General features: G+C 37.0%; 3 protein-coding genes across 3 annotated transcripts; 1 reads left to right on the forward strand and 2 right to left on the reverse strand.

Moving 5' to 3' along the window:
- Positions 1-435: 435 nt before the first annotated feature.
- On the forward strand, positions 436-4,231 carry LOC120276521 (remorin-like). The gene is made up of 5 exons (XM_039283283.1): positions 436-751; positions 3,033-3,083; positions 3,172-3,259; positions 3,591-3,672; positions 3,771-4,231. The coding sequence occupies exons 1-5, from the start codon at positions 598-600 to the stop codon at positions 3,969-3,971; spliced, it is 576 nt and encodes a 191-aa protein (XP_039139217.1). The 5' UTR covers positions 436-597; the 3' UTR covers positions 3,972-4,231.
- Positions 4,232-4,658: 427 nt separating this feature from the next.
- Positions 4,659-7,737, reverse strand: LOC120270811 (receptor-like protein 34). Its single transcript, XM_039277875.1, has one exon. It carries the CDS (start codon positions 7,719-7,721, stop codon positions 4,854-4,856), a length of 2,868 nt encoding a protein of 955 aa, XP_039133809.1. The 5' UTR covers positions 7,722-7,737; the 3' UTR covers positions 4,659-4,853.
- Positions 7,738-10,437: 2,700 nt separating this feature from the next.
- LOC120273826 (DNA (cytosine-5)-methyltransferase 1B-like) lies at positions 10,438-13,652 on the reverse strand. The gene is made up of 4 exons (XM_039280548.1): positions 13,566-13,652; positions 12,666-13,267; positions 10,992-12,296; positions 10,438-10,731 (listed from the first exon to the last, which is right to left on the reverse strand). The coding sequence occupies exons 1-3, from the start codon at positions 13,650-13,652 to the stop codon at positions 12,251-12,253; spliced, it is 735 nt and encodes a 244-aa protein (XP_039136482.1). The 3' UTR covers positions 10,438-10,731; positions 10,992-12,250.
- Positions 13,653-19,281: the final 5,629 nt, after the last annotated feature.

The raw sequence follows: 19,281 nt of genomic DNA on the forward strand, positions 1-19,281 counted from the left end.
TTAGTAAAATAACTATCATAATTGTTATTATTTATCATATGGAAGCATATTATTTTTTTAAATCTAATCATGTTTTCATTTTATTTATTACTATAATTAGTACATCTAAAAAATACTAAAATGTTCATTCATACTTATATATTGGACAATCTATGTACAAATCCATGTCTATACAACTTTAATCCATAATAAACACAATCACTAAAAATAATTAAAAGAAACTAAAATGAATAATCCTTCCATTTATTATGGACCTATGGTTGAAAATGCCCCTGGTTTTAAGGATTAACAATGATTTTAAACCTTAATTTACTATTACGAAAACAATGGGAAACGAATGGGAATCGATATTGGGAACCGGGAATGGGAAACGGAAATGGGAAACGAGAATACCTACTAAACCGGCCCTATAATATGACACCAACTGTGCGGAGGTGTCTCTGCTTTCCGTTCCTTTGTTCCTGTCTCTCTCTCTCGCGCCATTAAAGAGCTTCGTTGATCTTTATCAAAGCTTCGAGCTTTTGCTTCTCTCTCGCTTTCTCTTCGTTTCTCTTTGGAGTTTTTGTGGAGGTTTAGCTGTTGTAGCTGAGGATTAGCATGGGAGAGGAGGAGACGCAGAAGGTGGAGGCCTCGGCGCCACCAGCGACGGAGGTTGCGAAGGATGTTGCGGAGGAGAAGGCTGTGATCCCGCCGCCCTCTCAGGAGAAGCCTGAGCAGCCTGATGATTCTAAAGCTCTTGCTGTTGTGGAAAGTGAGAACTTTTTCTTCTTCTCTTCAGTTTCCATTCCGATTTCCTCTTTTTTTCGTTTTTAGGGTTTTCTCCGCTTGAAATTCTCTTATCGGTTTGAAATTGGAGTTTTTCCTTTTGTAGATTGAGATTTCATTTTCATTTTTTTTTTTGGGTTACTCTTGAGAATTTTGGGTAGTAGTTGTACAAACTCTTATCTTGTTCTGTTTTCTTGTTTGTTTTTGTGAGAATTTCTATTTTTTTGAGGCGAGATTTAGTGAAATCTTCGAATCAGCACAAAAGAAACCCATGTTTTTTTCTACATATTTGGAAAGAAAGATGAGATATTTTAGCTGTTTTTGCTGTTTGAAGGATGCATTGTTTTTGTGATTTCTAGTTTTGGATCTTATACGTGTCATGTAAATTCTTGCTAAGAATTTGAATACATGAAACAAAAAGCTTTTGTTGTTGTACTTTACTTTTGTAGGATTCTTCTTCTTAATTGTGAGAAAAAGAAGGCAAGTCTCTGCTCCTGAGAACTTCTTTTTCTGGACCACTTCCCTTTTTTTTTTAAATTTTTTTTTAATGGCCTTCTGAAATTTTAAACATCAATTAAAGCAGATTTTTGTTAATTAACTTTTGGACTGGAGCTCTTTTTTTCTTTGTTTAATTTTTTTCAATTAGACCAGGTTGGATTATATTTCAGATTTATGTTACTTTGAACTACTATGGAACTATCGTTGCTTGCTTTTAGTGTATGGCTTTTCTTGATTCCTAATTCTGGATGTTGCTATTTTGCCTTAGATTAGTAAACTTCTTGGAAGTATTGGCTGGAAATCTAGACTTTTGCAGCTTATTCTATGAGATTATCTGAAAGTGATTTTTTTTTTTATTGTGTAAATAACTAGAGTTTTTTTTTAATGATCTCCAGATCTACTTCCTTTCCCTTTTTTTTATTAAAGTTTTTTTAATATTCAGATTACTTTAAATATTTTCATTAAACTATAACTTATGTTATGTGCTGTATTTGATGGTTTCTATCTTAGGAAGGTGCTTGTCTGTCAAATAGAACTTTTTCTCTTAAACTTTGATTTGCTCCTTTATCTTTTCCTTAGCAGACATAATCATGTAATGTCTAATTTTTTTATCTGAAACGGTTAGACCTGTTTTTATTGGTGGTTGTGAGGGGAATTGCCCCTAAGTGTGATATAGTTTTAAGTTTGCTCCTATTAGATAAGCCTGTGTAGCATATTAAAAGTTACTAGTGTGTAGTTCCCTGTTCAATGGGAGAAACACAATAATTGTACTGCTGCTAAATTCTTGTGCATGGTTCTGGTGATTGACACCCTATGCTTTTTTGATATCATTACATAAGCTTTAACTTTTAAGACTTTTGAATGCCAAAGCTTGCTCAGGCTTTGCTGATTCACTTTACCATGTTTGAATTTCAAATAAAATATTTAATAATATATTCTTAGGTACCACTTCCATACTTATGGTCGAGCAGGAAGAGCATAAGTTTGTGTAGGAAATTTTGGATAACAATCTAGGATTCCTTTGGGATCTCATCTTTACCCTTGCTCTAGTTTTTAGACACTAATGAAGGATCCATTTACATAAGCATAAAAAACAAATTATTATTTGTCTAAAGATTCAAGTGGCAGAACCAGACGAATGTCTGCTATTTTGGAAGATTTTGCCCATCCATGTGTCCATGACTATCACACATTTCATGAATGTGACCTATCCTTTCAGAGAATGATGTTGTTGCAGTTGCAGAATTTAAAATAAAAGCTAATGAAATTCCTTAAATTTATATATCCTACCTCTATTATCATTTTAACTTTATGTATTCAGTCTAACATGGCATTGTGATCTTTGATAATTTCATTTTATTTTAAAAATTCTAAAAATACATTCATTATTGCTGGGCCCTTTAAAAAAATCAATAATGTCAATGTTCACTAGGATTTTTCACTATCATGAGTAAATGTCTTGTGCACCATTTGCAACAAAGAAAATTATTTTATAATGGTGATGTTGGTTGTCCTATGTAGATATATGTTATGAGGACATTTAGCTTAGTATCTAGATATTCACTCACCGGAATCCTTTGCATGAATTTTTGAGGTACAATTTTTGCTTCAATCACATTATGGTCTCATTCAGTATGCTTGCATGCAGTTGTGTTCTGAGCGTGATTTATTCATCAGCTCCTTGATCTCTGGTTTCTTTCTTGGAAGAAAAACCTTGCATCTTGTTCTTATACTCAAAAGCTAAAGCTAATATGTGCTTGTTTTGACAGAGGTTGCTGATCCACCAGCTGAGAAATCATCCGGAGGTTCTGCTGACAGAGGTAAATTATCAATTGGCTCATGTTTTCAAAGTTCCATAGTATTATCAATGAAAGTACCTAGATATTGAATTCTGAAATGCTCTTCCAGATGCTGTTCTTGCTCGAGTGGAAACTGAAAAAAGAATGTCACTGATCAAGGCATGGGAGGACAGTGAAAAGACTAAAGCTGAAAACAAGTAAATATTTCTACACTTTATTATTTTAAATCTTTCAGGGATATACAATTTACAATTTTACATTATGCAGTAATGCTTCTTAGAGAATCTACTGATTGTAAAGTATATATTCTTGTGTTTTCTCTATAAGTTTACACTCTGTTAAATAATCAGTGGGAGTTAAAAGCTTCCTTCTAAATTATCTCTTCCTGTTGTTCTGCAAGTATGGCTCAACTAGATCAAATCAGAAGCTATGATCTCTTTAATGAGGGCATCTCAGCTTGTATGCAAATATTGTTATATACTTTTTATGTTTGAGTTTGTAATTTTTCCTTGTATTAATCCCAAACAGAGCCATTAAGAAGATGTCGGCTGTTACTTCATGGGAGAACTCGAAGAAAGCAGCTCTGGAGGCTGAGCTCAAGATGATTGAGGTAAGGAGTTTTTATTCTGTCTCTCTGCATTCTTTTGAAAAGATTTGATTCAAAAACAACTTGCTTTATAACCTACAATTCTATCAATGTCTGAGCAGGAGAAATTAGAAAAGAAGAAGGCAGAATACGCAGAGAAAATGAAAAACAGGGTGGCAATGATTCACAAGGCTGCCGAAGAGAAACGAGCAATGACTGAGGCTAAACGTGGCGAAGAGATACTCAAGGCTGAGGAGTTGGCTGCCAAATACCGAGCAACTGGCCTCGCCCCCACAAAGATCTTTGGTTGCTTTGGTCCTTGAAAAGAGTTCTCTCCAAGTGTAGTTTGTTTGCTTCCTCATCTATAATATTTGCTGTTGTTGTTGATTATTATTATAGCTTGTGATTTGATGAGTTTGTTCCGTGTGTAAAGTGTGGTTTTCTTGTACATAAGGTGCAGTTAAATCTCTGAACAAATTTGGTGTTATATTTGTATTCTTTTGTTTTCGGTCCAAACATTCATGCATGAACTTCACTTATCACTAAACAATTTATTTGTTGTCTTGTTCTGTTACTGTAATCATCCTTTTCTTCATGTTCTTTATGATCAATATCAAGTGTTTATGTTTTCTACTTGTTGTGCTCTACCTTGACAATACTTTGAAATTTATGTTTCCAATCCAAACTGTTTTTATGTATTGTTTATGTTGATGACATTGATTAGTGTGTTTCTGTGTAAAGTGTGTTCTTATTGGATTCTTTAGTGAGTACTGAATTTTATTGATGAAATTTCCCCAGTTTGCTCTGAATACCAATCACTCCTGACCAAAATTGCCATTCTTATGAAATGTTTAAAAACTAAATTCAATTATTTGGAGTTGAGATTTTTTATTTTTTTTTTAAGTGGATAAACTTGAGCATTCTTACTGTATGCAAGGACTTGAAGAATTTGATTCATATGCATCACAACAATACAACAAATAGAATCTTTTGCTTGAACAAAGTGATGTTTATTTTAACACTGAAGCATAGCTTCTTAATGATAGCACTACAAACTGCAGTAATAAAGACTTGAAGAAGAGCAGAGAAGAAAGTAATACAGTATGACAATAAAACAGGAAAAATTCAGGTCTGACTCAAAAGTTCAGTCTTCTCAAACATCGACGAACAAGGTAGAACAGGAAAAGCTTCAGCCAGACCTTAGTTCAACGTCGAAAAATTGATTTCAATCTCCTTGATTGTAGAACTATCTTCAGATAAATAGAATCATACACAGTGTCAATGGCTCTGAAATAAGCAATTCTTATGCTCTGCTTGGTTATGATTATGCCAATGAATATCCAAAAGCCAAAGATGAATCCCATTGAAAAGCCTATATAAATCCATATATCATACCAATCTCCATGTTCTTCATTGTCATGAAATCCTTCATGCACAGAATCATCGGGGATCTGGTTGGTGCAATCACTCAGAGGAAATCCACAAAGACCGTCATTCCAATCGTAAGCCGATGCATCAAAAGTCTGAAGCTGACTGCCTACTGGAATTTTTCCTGAGAACCTGTTGTGTGACAGATTCAAATGATTCAAAAAACTTAAAGTTGCCAAGCTTGAAGGAATGACACCCGAAAAATTGTTCACTGAAAGATCAAGTGATTCAAGCTGTTTCATATCACCGATGTTTTCTGGTATCATCCCGTTGAAATGATTGTCAGCAAGATTAAAGAATCGCAATCCATACAACTTAGTGATTTCGTCCGGCAACTCACCGGATAGCAAATTACCCGATAAGTCTACACTTTTTACCAATGGAAGTACCTTTGTGAATTTTGTTTCTAGTCCCTTTGCCGATATGAATAGATATTCCGAGTAAATAGACATCTTTCGGTTTTGCAATCGTTCCAAGGAGGCACAGTTCAGAGAATCTCCATTCTCAAGAATCATACTAACAAGAAAGATGCATGGCTCATAAGTATAAACAGAAAGCAGAGGACTTCCCACATGACTTGTGGCCATAGCTTTAAAATCTCCAAAAGAGTGAGGAATTTGACCTGATATTTTATTGTTTGCAAGGTCCAGAACCTGAAGAGATGACAGATTTGATAGTTGCTCTGGAATAACACCTTCAAACAAATTTGATCTCAAGCGAAGTATGACTAATGACAGAAGGTTCTCTCCGATCCATGCCGGAATGCTACCTGAAAGCTTGTTTTCACCCATGTCGAGAGTCACCAACTTGTCGGCGTATTTTTTTAAAGATATTGGAAGATTGCCGGAAAAACCATTTTTCCGCAAATGCAATGACCGGAGATATGACAGAGAGAAGATACAGTCAGGGATGGTGCCAGAGAAATTATTGTCAGATAAATCAAGAATTTCCAAGTTTGATGACTGGTTCCAGCAAAGAGGAAGCTCACCAGACATATCATTGTTAGAAAGATCAAGCACCATTAGAGCAGTTAAGTTACAAAAGAACAATGGAATGCTACCATTAAAATGATTAAAAGAGAAAGAGAAAACTTTAACCTCTTCAGCAGCAGCAAAGTATGATGGAATTGGCCCAGAGAATAAGTTATTACTGAGATCAATTGCAATGAGTAATGATGGATCAAGATTTGGAATGAGACCTTCAAATTTGTTCCAACTCAAATCAATGTTAGAGAAGGAATTGTATTCCAAAGAAGTAGGTAAATTTCCCTCCAAATTATTATGTGATAGATTGAGATTCACATAACCTGAGTTCCAAAACCATGAAGGGATTTCACCTGAAATTTCAGCATCTGAAAGGCATAGATCACCCAAGTTTGCCTGGGTCTTAATCCAAGATGGAAACTTGGACCTTATTTTGCAGGAGCACATTCTGATGACAGATGCATTGAAAGGAGGAATCCAATTCTCACTCACATTCAACCGCAACAAATTGAATGAGAAATCCATGGACTGCAAGTTTGCAAGATTAGTAAAATGAGCTTCAGTTAAGACACCAACGAATGAATTCGACGAAAGAAATAATGCCATGAGATTAGAGAATTGGCCTAAGCTTTCTGGAACTGTGCTGTTGAATCTGTTCTTTCCCAGAGCCAATGTAGTCAGGCCAACAGGGCTGTCACTGCCATTGAATCTCATGTTTTGTGTGCATTTGGACAATTTATTCAGCAAATCATGAATCGAACCACTGATGAAGTTGTCATTCAAATACATTATCATTAAATTACATAAATTTCCCATGGATTTTGGCAACGTTCCAGAAATGTTATTATATGATAAATCAAGCTCGGACAGGTTTGAGAGCTTACCAATCGAGACTGGTAATTGCCCGGTGATCTGGTTTAATGCCATTTTAAATTGCCGCAGTTGCATAAGATTTCCTAAACTCTGTGGTAGCTCTCCACTTATCATATTTTTCGACAAATCTAAATACTGAAGATCTACCAGGTTCCCAATCGTTTCAGGCAATGTGCCACTGAGATTATGACATTGAGACCCATCAAAATGCTGCAAAACTGTAAGATTACCAATACTCTCTGGTATCTCTCCACTCATCATATTTTCAGAAAAGACTAAGAACTTGATGTTTTCCAGTTCACCAATGCTTTCAGGGATGCATCCCTGAACTTGGTTTTCTGACAAATCAAGTCTCTCCAACTTTTTTAGCCCCCCAAATCTCTTTGGCAACTTCTGAAACTCATTGCGAGACAAATCAAGATTCACTAAGTTGGTGAGGTTGTTAATTGATTCTGGAATGCCTCCATTGAACATATTTGAATTCAAGCTTAGTGTCTCTAAGCTACTAAGGTTTCCCAAGGACTCTGGAATCATTCCATCAAAAGAGTTATAAGACAAGCTCAAGAATCTCAAGCTACTCAAGTTACCAATGGTTACTGGCAACTTGCCATGCAGAGCACAATTAGAAAGATCTAGATAAACAAGGCTAGTGAGATTGAACAACCATTGAGGCAGAGTGATGTTCAGGTCATAATTTCCCAGAGAGATCAAGCACACGAAGAGATGTGAAGTTGAGATGATGATGAAGCAGAGTAGTATCATGAATACCACCAACTTGGAGGCCAGCATTAGAGAGTTTCAAGACAAGAAGAGAAGGGAGCATATTAATGTCATGAAGCCAATGAGACACGTTAGAAAGGTACACTCCACTCAAGTCAAGGTGATTCAAAGATGTCATTCCAGAGAGCCAGTGAAGGTCATCAATGTAAGAGCTTATAGAGGCTTCTTTGCAGTTAAGGTCAAGGTAGCACAAGCGTGATAGGTTTCCAAGAGCCGCATGAGGAATGGTACCACTAAATCCAGCGTGTGAGAGATTAAGGTATTCAAGGTTGGCAAGGGAGCCAATAAAGTCTGGGATGAGCGAGTGATTGAAGTAGTTCATGCTCAAGTCCAAGTGCTTTAAATATTGAAGGTGAACTAGAGAAGAGCTCAACTTACTTGGAGGTATGGTATGTTCATCATAATAAGGATATCGGAGATCAAGCTTGGTGACATGGCCTGTTTCATGGTTGCAGGACACTCCCCTCCAATGGCAGCAGTCATGACCAGTCCAAGATGATAGAAAGCTTTTGTTGTTGTTGTTGTTGTTGTTGTTGTTGTTAATCCACATGCCTGCTTTGATGCTGAGAAGGGCTATCCTTTCAGTCTCAATGCAGTTACCATGAACTTGAGAGTGAGAGTGAGGCAGCAGTGATGCCACAAGGCAAAGTATAGAAAAGATGAAGGTGATGGGAGCCATGAGAGAGATGAGACTTCTGAGAGTAGGGTCACTTGATGTTAATGCATGACTTCACAATGCTTACATTATATATATACAAGGATTATAGAGATGATGAAACAAGTATCAACTATCAAGGTTCCATCTGGTGCTGAAGTCTTTTACAGTTTAAGGTCAGTCAAAGTAAACGTTCAGGTCTTTCTTTATTTTTTATTTTTCCGTCGTTGTACTAGTAATTAATTAAATGATTAAAAATGTAACAGTAATCCAGTTTTTTTTAATTTGTTTGGTCATTTGTGTATTTAAATATATTTTATGTGTGGAAAATCTTTGGACTCACAGTGTAACATGACTCGGTTTCAACACATGCCGTGTGATGATCATATCACCGTCATATTTGTTTTTATTTTCTTTTTGGAACTTGTTGGGGGTTACCTTGACAAACCAGCAATATACTTGTAAGAATTGGCCCCTTGGTTAATTTGCTTATATAATTTTATAAAAAATATATAAAAAAGTATAATGCAAAGACTTCAATTAGACACATATATGACTCCAATCCCAAAAACAAGACTAAGCTTGAGAAGATGACTTCGATAATTAAAAAAAAATCTCAACTTTTGCTGAAAATTCACTGGCTACCTAAGAGACCCGAATTGGCTATTTTGTGTTTTCTCTTAGGTAGCCACATACTACTTTGATCATGGGTTTTCTCTTTTCTTTCTTTTATTTTGGGTCATATTTTATTTTTTAATATGTTAGTATTAAAGTATAATACTTAGTTTAGCCCTTCTAATATATTGAAATAGCTCTTTAGTCCCAATTATTATTTTTTTCCCTCAGGAAATACCCTCCATTATCTTGTTTGGAAAAAAAAAAAATCTCTCCTGCTAACGCATGTCTGATTCTCAGTCTATGAGGCTGACATGACATTTTTCATGATTAAAAAATTGTTATATATAATACCAAGTTTAATTCCTCTATTTTTGTGAAATGACCCTTTAGTTCCCTTATTATATTTTCACCCTTATGAAGTCCTTCCAATAGGGGACTATGAAGCTATTTAAAAATAATAGAGGGATTAAACTAGTATTATATCTAAAAAAATTAATAAAATAGAGGGATTTCTATGGGTAAAAATAATAGGGGACTATAAAGGTCATTTCAAAATAATAGAGGGACTAAACTGGGTATTATACTTTTAACTTTTTACAACTGTCGATCAATCGTGATGAATTCACAATGGTGGTGGTGAGACCGTTGTGGCTTCTGTGTTGCTCTAAGTGAATCCACACTGCTACGGTTTGATAATGACAGTGTTATTGTGAGCCGTGGCTTTTTTGGCTTTAAAATAGAATAAAAGGTTACGGTGATTAAAAGAATAAAATTCCATTCTAATTAGGTATTGAACATGTAAAATCTTATGTTAAATACAATGTAAATGATATGAAAATTATGCACTTTTCAAGCACTTATCAATATGCCAGGCACACGGAGCATTGGCGGCAAGTCAATTGATGTCTACAATTCTCCATCCCATGGCCAGATTGGAGGCATCTTTTACAATGATCACCAGACTCCGGGGAAAGATGTCGTTTTGGGGGTGGTGCAATCTCCATTCTGTCAGCACTGTCCACCTAGGAACTATCCTTCTTGTGCATTGTTTGCTAGCCTAGGTCTTGCTCAGAGGAATGTTTCAAAAGGGTTTCAAAGGTGGGGGAGACGGGAACAACATCGGCAAAGAAGACACCTTGTCAAATGTGTGAGTTCGTTGCTAGGGAACAAGAGAAACCCCCTCGAGCTCCACCATGGGCAACAGAACGAGCTTCACACGAACTCCAAAAACGCGCACCGATAGCTTTCTTGTCTATAGTTGAATAAAAAAATTAAAATGGATAGCCCAATAAATTTTTTTTTTTGATATATTTTTTTATTAAATTAATAAAACATTGTTTGATTAAAAGATGAGAAACGCTGTGCTCCTTTCAGTTTAATTGAAGTGATTTATCCATTTTTTTTTTTAAAAAAAAAAAAACGGTTACTTATTGAGATTACAAGCATGGTTACAGGGAGGAATAACAAAAGGTACACCATACATACATCGCAATGAAGTAGATCTAGTGTAAGGGGAGACCACACTTCCATCAGAAATGAAGGTGAAGCCAAGAAAAAGGAATACATTAACAAGGTTGAGGTAAATCGTCCATCCCAAATAACACAAGTTGGGGCAAGATAAGCTAACTCCTTAGAGGAGACCATAGTTGTGAAAAGTCCTGCCCGACTAAAAGAATGATCCCAGGAAATCCAAGCCACATTTAGATGGTCACAGTGAAATCTTCCAATTTGAGTTCTGAGTCTGGGCTGCAAATATAATTTTGTTCCTTATAATCTAAACATGCCCAAAACATAGTAATATCATGCATGTAGAAAACTATAAGCACGTCATTCAATCTGAATGTATTTTATAAACTAATAGTACATAGTCTTCATATTTATTTGACAGCTAAATCATAATTTGATCATGGTAGCACCACAAACTGAAACTATCATAATAAAGACTTGAAGAGTTGAGAAGCAATAAATGCATTATGACAATAAAATAGCAAAAGCTAAAGCCTAACCTTAGTTCCTCCTTGGAAAATATGATTTCAGTCTTCTCAAGTAGAAGATTGTCTTCACATTTATCCAGTCCTAAAATGCGTCAATGGATCAGAAATAAGCAATTCTTGTGGTTTTCTTGATGATAATGGTACTGATGATCACCCTAGAAGCCAGTAATGAATCTCATTGAAAGGCCTATGTAAAGCCATAACTTCTCTGGCCAATCTTCTTCTTCTTCTTCTTCCCTGTTTGCAGCTTGGGAGTAATGTGTCTCATTAGCACAGTTCTGAAGAGGCCATCCACAGAGATGATGATTCCAATTATAGGCTGCTGAATCGAAAGTTTAAAGTTGGCCACCGAATGGAATTTTGCTTGACAAACTGTTTGTGCGACAGGTTCAAATGATCCAAAAAGTTCAAAGCAGACATGCTCTAAAAAGGAGCCATTTTCTTGCATTTTGGAGATAAATCTATGCAAGAAGCCATTTTCTTGATAAATCTATTTGGCCGACCCAGCACATCCTTCCAAGAGCCATTTCCATGCCATCTTTTTCAAACATGTACTCCAAGAAAACTATGGTCATTGTGTCTTCTGACTCATCAGTTCCTATCAGTGCTTTCCCCAACAACAGCAATTTGGTCTCCATGAAAGCATCCACAGGGCATGTCTTTACAGTAGGTTCTCCTTTCCATATTACTTCCCCATGTCCAAATTTGGGTTTACATGATTGAGCAGATGGACAAGGCTTTGACAATTTCTCCTCTTCATTAGACACCTTCTCCCTCCAGACCTTCCTCTTCATTCTCTTCATGCTTCTCAAGTTCTTGTTTCTTGACTTCCTGGGATGTCTCCTTGTTTTGAATCATTCGGAAAATAATATAAATAATAACTCTCCCCATTTCCCATTAATCAACCTTGTAGTAGTGGCTTGCATCAAATTCATCTTTGACAGAACCCTCACTGCAGCACTCAGCATTCAAATTTTCTTCTGTACGCACCATGGTGCTTCTCTTGCATCTCATCAGAAAGACCAGTGACAGAAAGCACATTTTTGTATCTCCTTATCAGGAACTTGGAAAATAGTTGAAGAATAAATTGTCCATGAACCAACACATAACTCTCCACCAGCACTAGATTGTAACAGATAAACACAGGATGATTGTTATCAAATTCTGCAACTTTCTTGAGTACATCTGCAAATGAAAGCTTTGAAAGGCTGCTCTGTGCTCTTAACAATGTGATGATGCTTATACCAAGCTTTGCTATTTTAAAGACTGCTTCATACCATGAAATGTATTGTTTTGCAGGCTTCCCCAAACCAATACCTGTAAGTAATTAACCAAAAGCACATAATCAGTGAACAACATGAATTTCCATGAGAAGAAAGGTAATCTACATCTCTATCAAGTTGCAAAAACTACTTTCTGATATTAACAGATAAACATTTTCACATACAATCCAGCAAATCCTATTTCAGACTTGATCAGCATTTCAAGTTAATAAAACTATTGTCAATTGGCCAGTGATGGTATTTGGAAATAATCACTCATGTGATAAGTTGAGACTAAATTTATCATTGAAAACCAAGGACTCATGGTGCATGTGTGTGCAAGTGAAGAGGTGAGGACAAGAGTAGCAGCACAATCCTGGGCAACATCGGTTTGTATAGATATAAAAAACATGAATATTCGAACCTTTTTATCCTCCATTTCTTCAAGGCACTAAGAAAAATTGGAAACCCATCAGTATCTTTAATGGGCAATGAATTTGGTGAAGATTGGCCTGGTTCAGTCCCATGATAAAAACCAGTTTCATCATCATATTTAATAATCCCTGGTCCAAAAACTATCAGATCTACTTCATCCCAAGGCTTCATTAGGAGGAGATCTAAGGGAACAAACCTTGAGTCTGAGTCATAAAGAAAACAATTGTGCAAAACTCGTCTTGGGAGTTCAGAATAATACATGTTGGCACCATTTGAAAAAATGATATACTCATTCACTTCTTCAGCTGATGGCTGGTAATATGCAGGCAAAGGATTGTAACTGGCAATTTCAGCTGTGCAGAGAATCTGAGAAGTTGTTTCTTGACAGACCCTTTCCTGCATCATCAATATCCAGTTTTTGCACTCCTGCAACAGCCTTTCATTTTTCTGATCATCATCTTCAATGATTTGAGATTGTTGTGCCTCATTAATCTTCAAAATCCCACAAGAAGCATTAAGAGGCTTTTTAAAATCTGTTCTATTTCTGCATTCATTACTAAGAGCAAGAGAAGAGTAGGCAATGTGGAAAAACTTGCATCATTTCTCTCAGAAGTCTCATCCAATCCAATTAATTGGCTGTATATGAAATGACCAAGACAGATCACAAAATCTCTACCTTTTTTTTGGGAAAGAAGAGCGGGGCGAACCCACTAGAGACCCAGGGACGTGCACAAGCCCGGTGGAACAAAGTGTGGGACGGGGCAGCACTTGCATGACCTGGAACCACCCGTACACAACCACTATTCACAACTCCTGAAATGTGCCTCGCTGAGAATCGAACTCTCACCACTCGGTGAGAGCTCTATCGGCGACCCGTGTACCAATAGACCCGAAGGTCGTTGGCAAAATCTCTACCTTTAAATTCACTACAAGAACTCTTGCTTCTATTCATTGAGCGAACAACTGCAGCAACCATCTCTGCCAAACACAAGTCTGGATTTTCCTCCAACAGATCTAGCTAATTTTGGGTAGACTTCAATTCTTATTTGAGCCTTCTCATAGAAATGATCATAGAAACATTTGTAACAACTAGAAGGTTGAGATGATATATTCACATTATTTTCCGAATGATTCAAAACAGGGAGACACCCAGGAAGTCAAAAAGCAAGAACTTGAGTAGCATGAAGAGATTGAAGAGGAAGGTCCGGAGGAGAAAGTGCTCAATGAAGAGGAAAATTTGTCAAAGCCTTATCCATCACTTCAATCATGTAACTCAAATCCAGACATGGGGAAGTAATATGGAAAGGAGAACCTACTGTAAAGACATGCTCTGGGGATGCTTTTTACAGATGTGCAGATGTTCATGGAGACCAACTTGCTGTTGGTGGAGCGGCAGTGACAGGAACTGATGAGTCAGAAGACACAATGACCATAGTTTTCTTGGAGTACATGCTTGGAAAAGATGGCACGAAAATGGCTCATGGAAGGATGTGCTGAGCGGGCCAAGTATCTTTTTATCCAAATAGTTGCCTCAAGAAGCAGTTGACATCATTGCTTGTAGACTTGCTAGTGCTCCAAAAGAAGCCATAGGCAGTAGGCACCAAGTAAAATCCAGCACTGGAAAATCCTTTTACATATTCTTGATAGATGGAGGACTCTGCTGTATGGTATCACCGTTACTTTTAAAAAATCCTTTACGGCCGAGACCTCCCCCGATGGATTATGCGATCATTCACTAGTCATGGTTACTCCTTTTGATTGTTTTACCTCTATTTTTCTTCCTTCCCAGTTTTGTTTCCAGACTTTTTGTTCGTAACTTTTCTATTTTTAATAAAATTAGCTTCTCAGTTGAGAAGTTCTTAAAAAAAAGTAAACAAAGTAAATCTTTTTGTTGGCTCACCCTGGGAATAATTGGGTTCTCACTTCGGAAAATCTCACCAAACAGAAATACAATTTGGCAATCTACAACGGCTTGCATCCTCTTTCATTTAGACAATGAATCGATGGACCATTTGTTCATTCTCTACCCTTTTTGTGGAGTGGATTTGGAAGTTCTTCGGCCATGCACCTACTTGGTTTATCCACCTACTCGGGCTCCCTCAAATCTTTGTGGTAATCTTTGAGACCAAAGTTGCGGCTCCCTTACAAGATGACATGGAATATCCTTGTTAGGGCCTTTTGTGGGATATATGGCTAGAATGAAACTAGCAAATTTTTAATTATAAGATCCAAACAACTTATGAGATGATTTGCAAACTTGCTCAAACTCACCTTCTATGGCTATATGCAGTCCTAACAGCAAAAAAAGGCCAAGCTAGAAGATTAGATTTCAGCGATTAAAAAAAGCCTAAAGTTCCTGGAGTCCAGTACAAGAGAGGCCTATGATCAGGAGGAGCATGAGACATTTGGAATCCAACATGACTTGAAGAGGTTTTTCAATCTTGGGATCTTCATCAAGTGGCCCCTGCTGCTGTTCACCCTTCACTCGCTCTCCCCTTGGTCTTCTTTGTGTTATCCCATGTTTCTTGTGCTTGTTTTGCCCTAATTTTCTACCTCCATATGCACCAAGTGGAGGACCTTTATTGTTTCCTAACTTTCCTTTTGTGTTCATGAGTATACACATGCTTTTCTCCCCCTGTTTATATTTTGTTTCTTTCCAGTCATCATTGAATCGTGGTTTATTCACTTCTTTAAAAAAAAGAATTTTAGTCATTGATGTTTTTAGAATTAAACTATTTTGCCTTTTTGGAGTCATAAAAAAAAGCTATCAATTAAAATAAATTTATTTCTATTCTTTAATCTCAATAATGTTTTCAACTATTTCTATGGATATTGGTATGTAGATATGTAAAGTATACTATTATAATTAGTAATGACCCATATGCCTGGGATAATTCATAAAATGGGATTGTTAAAGGATAAATGTCTGTAATCCAACAATTATTTGATTTGTGGGAAGGATCCCGGATTTTTTTATTCTCCCTTGTGCTTGAACATATATATATCAACATGCAATTGACTTTGGAATCTCTTTCTATTTTTTTTATTTTGTTTGTATGGACTCTATCAATAGTGATGGTTTAAGTCTTTCTCAACAATGAGCTTGATTGTGGTAAACAATCTAAGTTTCTACTAGATAGATTTGGCTCCAACCATGGGTCCAAGTTACCTATAGTGTCAATTGCTAAAAATTGCAAGTGCAATTTATAATCATTTGAACATGGGGTCCTTGACTCAACATGACAATAGAAGGGTTGGTAGGCTATTTGGAGACTTCTGGTTGCTCCTCAAGTTAAACTCTTTCTTTGGAGTTTGCTTTATGGATGCATACTATTGCATGCTAAAGATTGAATCTCCAATTTTATATGTTTTTTTGTTATTTAGAATCTGGAGAATGATAAACATATTACTTGAAACTATAGTAGAAGCAAAAGAATGTTGGAATTTGGTTGCTTCTCAATTATATAGGTGTTAGATTAGAGCTTTCTGGATTGGTATACTTGGATGGAAAACCACTGCGTTAAAGCCTTGCAAGCTAGCTATTTGTGAATGGTCCTTGTGGAAAGCTAGGTGTAATTTTGTGTTCAATAAAAGACAATTGCCTTACCAATGATCAAGTGGTCTATTGGTAGTCGGGTCCCCATTAGAACTCTTCACAAGTGATGAGAGTTTAAATCATGGGTGAGGGCACATGTTTTGGGAGTGTGAGTAGTGGTTGAGTGTGGGTGGTCCTAGTGTCCATGTGTGCATTGGCCCCTCCCCCACTTGTTCCTCCGAGGTTTGTGCAAGCTATGTCTTTCTTAGTGGCCTAGCCGCTCATCTGAACAAAAAAGAAAAAAAAACCACTGCCTTTTCAAGACATTTTTCAATAGGCATTGAAGTCTACATTTGATTATGTAAGAGATATTCAGCTCAATATTATGGAGTTAACTTCTACCTTTAACTTAAAAAATTCCATTTTCCATCTTTACTTATGCATCTTGGGTTTGATGATCATTTATCTTATAGTGGACTTGGATATGTTCTAGTCTTTAATTCTTGTAAACATCATTTTGGCAGGTTCTCTAACAACAATTTCATAATCTTGCTTACTTGCTAAGGCTACTGTATTCGGTGTAGCTTTGGGCTTTTTCAGTAAGTGGCGATTGTGGGTGGACCATATCTTCTGTGATTACCTGAGCCTGACTAAGTTGGTTCAGTTTGGAGTGTTCTCAAGTAAGATGGTGATGTAGCGATGAGATAAAAAACATTAAACATCTCCTCATGCGTTGTCCAATTGTGACACCGAAGTTTATACCAAAAAAATTAAAATGAGATAGCTAATGCTTTTGGCAAAAATTGGCCATAGAAAATCTCAGGCTTTCTCTTTTCCATATAGGTTAGGATTTACTTAGATGGTTGGTAGATGCCACCCCTGAGTTGGGTTTAAGCTTCTAATTTAGCCTCTTAGATTTTTAACTATACTTTTTTGTTCTTATCCATCTATTTCAACTCCTTTGTCTCAAAAAGAAAAAGGTTGCATTAAAATGCTGCTAAAAAAACTCAATAAATAATTTCTACTTGGAGGCAAAACACAATCTACAATCAACATTCTCATTTGAATCCAACCAATAGATTTTATCAGCATTCATCGAGATAGTCACATGTGTGGGTAAAGAGAAGTAAAACGCCAAAGAAGGAAGAAAGAAATAGTATGAATGAAAGGGCATCAATGCACTATATCAAGTAAATCTCGACCCCTTTATCGACCCCTTTATCGAGAACCATTTTCCTTAGGCTAGATGGGCGACTCCAATGATCTAAAAAGGTGGAGTCTATTTTTTCAAATGGATTATTCTCAATAAGATCCTTCTACAACTTCTTGGTTGATGGAAAGCATCAGATGGCAAGCTAGCATGGACATCTAGAAAGGCATCAGCCCTAGGAAGGTGAAAGGCTTTCATTTGGCTGGCTTGGGATAACAAGATCCTCACTCTAGATAACCTTTCTAAAAGAGGATGGAATAGGCTCCCTATTGTCACTTGTATCTTCTATAACACGGCAATTAAAATGACAAGGAAGGATGGCAACTTTTGCAGAGACGCAAATGGAGCCCCCTACAACCACAATAACTCGTTCTCCAAAAGCACTTTTTTCAGAACATCACTACCACATCAAGATTGCAACTAAACCTTAAGAGAAGAAGATCACCACTAGATCCACCACCGTGATCTCATTGCCTATGGTGGGATTACTCTGCTATAGAGTGTAGGCAATTGCTCACTTGTAGGAGATGTCATTGTTCTTGGCACATTACAGTAAATAGCCCCCTAATAGAGGATAACCAACAACCATTGTCCCCTCCTTGGAAGAGTGTCAGAAAGAAAAATTTCCCCATTCCCATCCTTAGCACCATGCAAAACTTTAGCTCCGGCTCTCCATGGTGTCCTCGAACCTCTACTCTCTAGGTGTCCATTTGCCATCTTTTGGAAGATATAACGCAAGTAAAGAAGCATCTTTGCTTGGTTTTCAATTGCTTCAACCCTCATGGGCCAAACGTCAGAGATGGTTCTTTTGGAAGTAACCCCGTTTTGCTAATCAGTAATTTCACCATCTCCTTCAAGATAGAGAGAGAAACGTGCAAGGTAGGGTAGCTGAGCCTTTCTCATCTTAGTAGTAAATATGGCCCTCTACTTGATCACCCTTAGTATGTGGCTACTAGAAATTGGTGTTGTTGGCTTGTCATACTATATGGCTTGTTGGATAAAGGTAATAAACCTGGTGCTCCATTACTAGAGCCATGCATCCATTCTCAAGATTATATAATGCATCCGTTCTCAAGATTATACGACCTCTGGGCTATCTCATTAGAGTTTGGAACAGTGTTGTAGTGACTCTCGAGCATTCTTGTGCACTGGTTGTCCCCAACCTTTGACAAAGCTTCCACACAAGTTAGAGTTGTATGTAGGAACCCGATGGTTCCTTGTTATTACCAATCTTTACTATCCCTTTCGACCATCTCTGCTTAGAGGAGAAAGTCTCAACCACCTCACCACTATTCCACTTCAACCCGATGGCTTCACTAAAGAACTAGACTACACCAATCACCCTTAGGAGCTAACTCATGACAACAAAGATAAAGTCCCCATTAATTTGCTCGATGATTAACGGAAGATGAAGACTGTCTGGAGACAAGTGGTTGAGCATAGCTCTAGACCATCATTGCAAATGATGGTCCAATAATCGCTGGTCGAACACAGCTTCCTTGGCATTCTTGAAGTGGTTGAGCTTAGCTCTCAAAATCATCTTGGGTGTAACACACCAGAGAAGACCGTAACAATAAAATGGACCACTGGTCCATTGGAGGAGCATCAATCCAATGGTCCAAGCTATGATGTGTTTGGCATGACAAAGACAAAAGGTTTAGACGGATGTGTCTTGCAATTCCGCCAAACTTTGTAAGTATGGTGTTCACAAAACATCAAGCTCATATGATGACTTGGAAGCTAGTATGGCTCCATCCATAACAGGGAAGTCTTCCACTAAAGAGTCAGGTGGTTGCTTTTCTAAGAAACACATGCAAAATAATCCAATCTTAAACTATCCTTATCCCAATGATCTTCGAA

This window comes from Dioscorea cayenensis, chromosome 2 (assembly GCF_009730915.1).
Source record: "Dioscorea cayenensis subsp. rotundata cultivar TDr96_F1 chromosome 2, TDr96_F1_v2_PseudoChromosome.rev07_lg8_w22 25.fasta, whole genome shotgun sequence".
In the NCBI taxonomy this organism is placed as follows: Eukaryota; Viridiplantae; Streptophyta; class Magnoliopsida; order Dioscoreales; family Dioscoreaceae; genus Dioscorea; species Dioscorea cayenensis.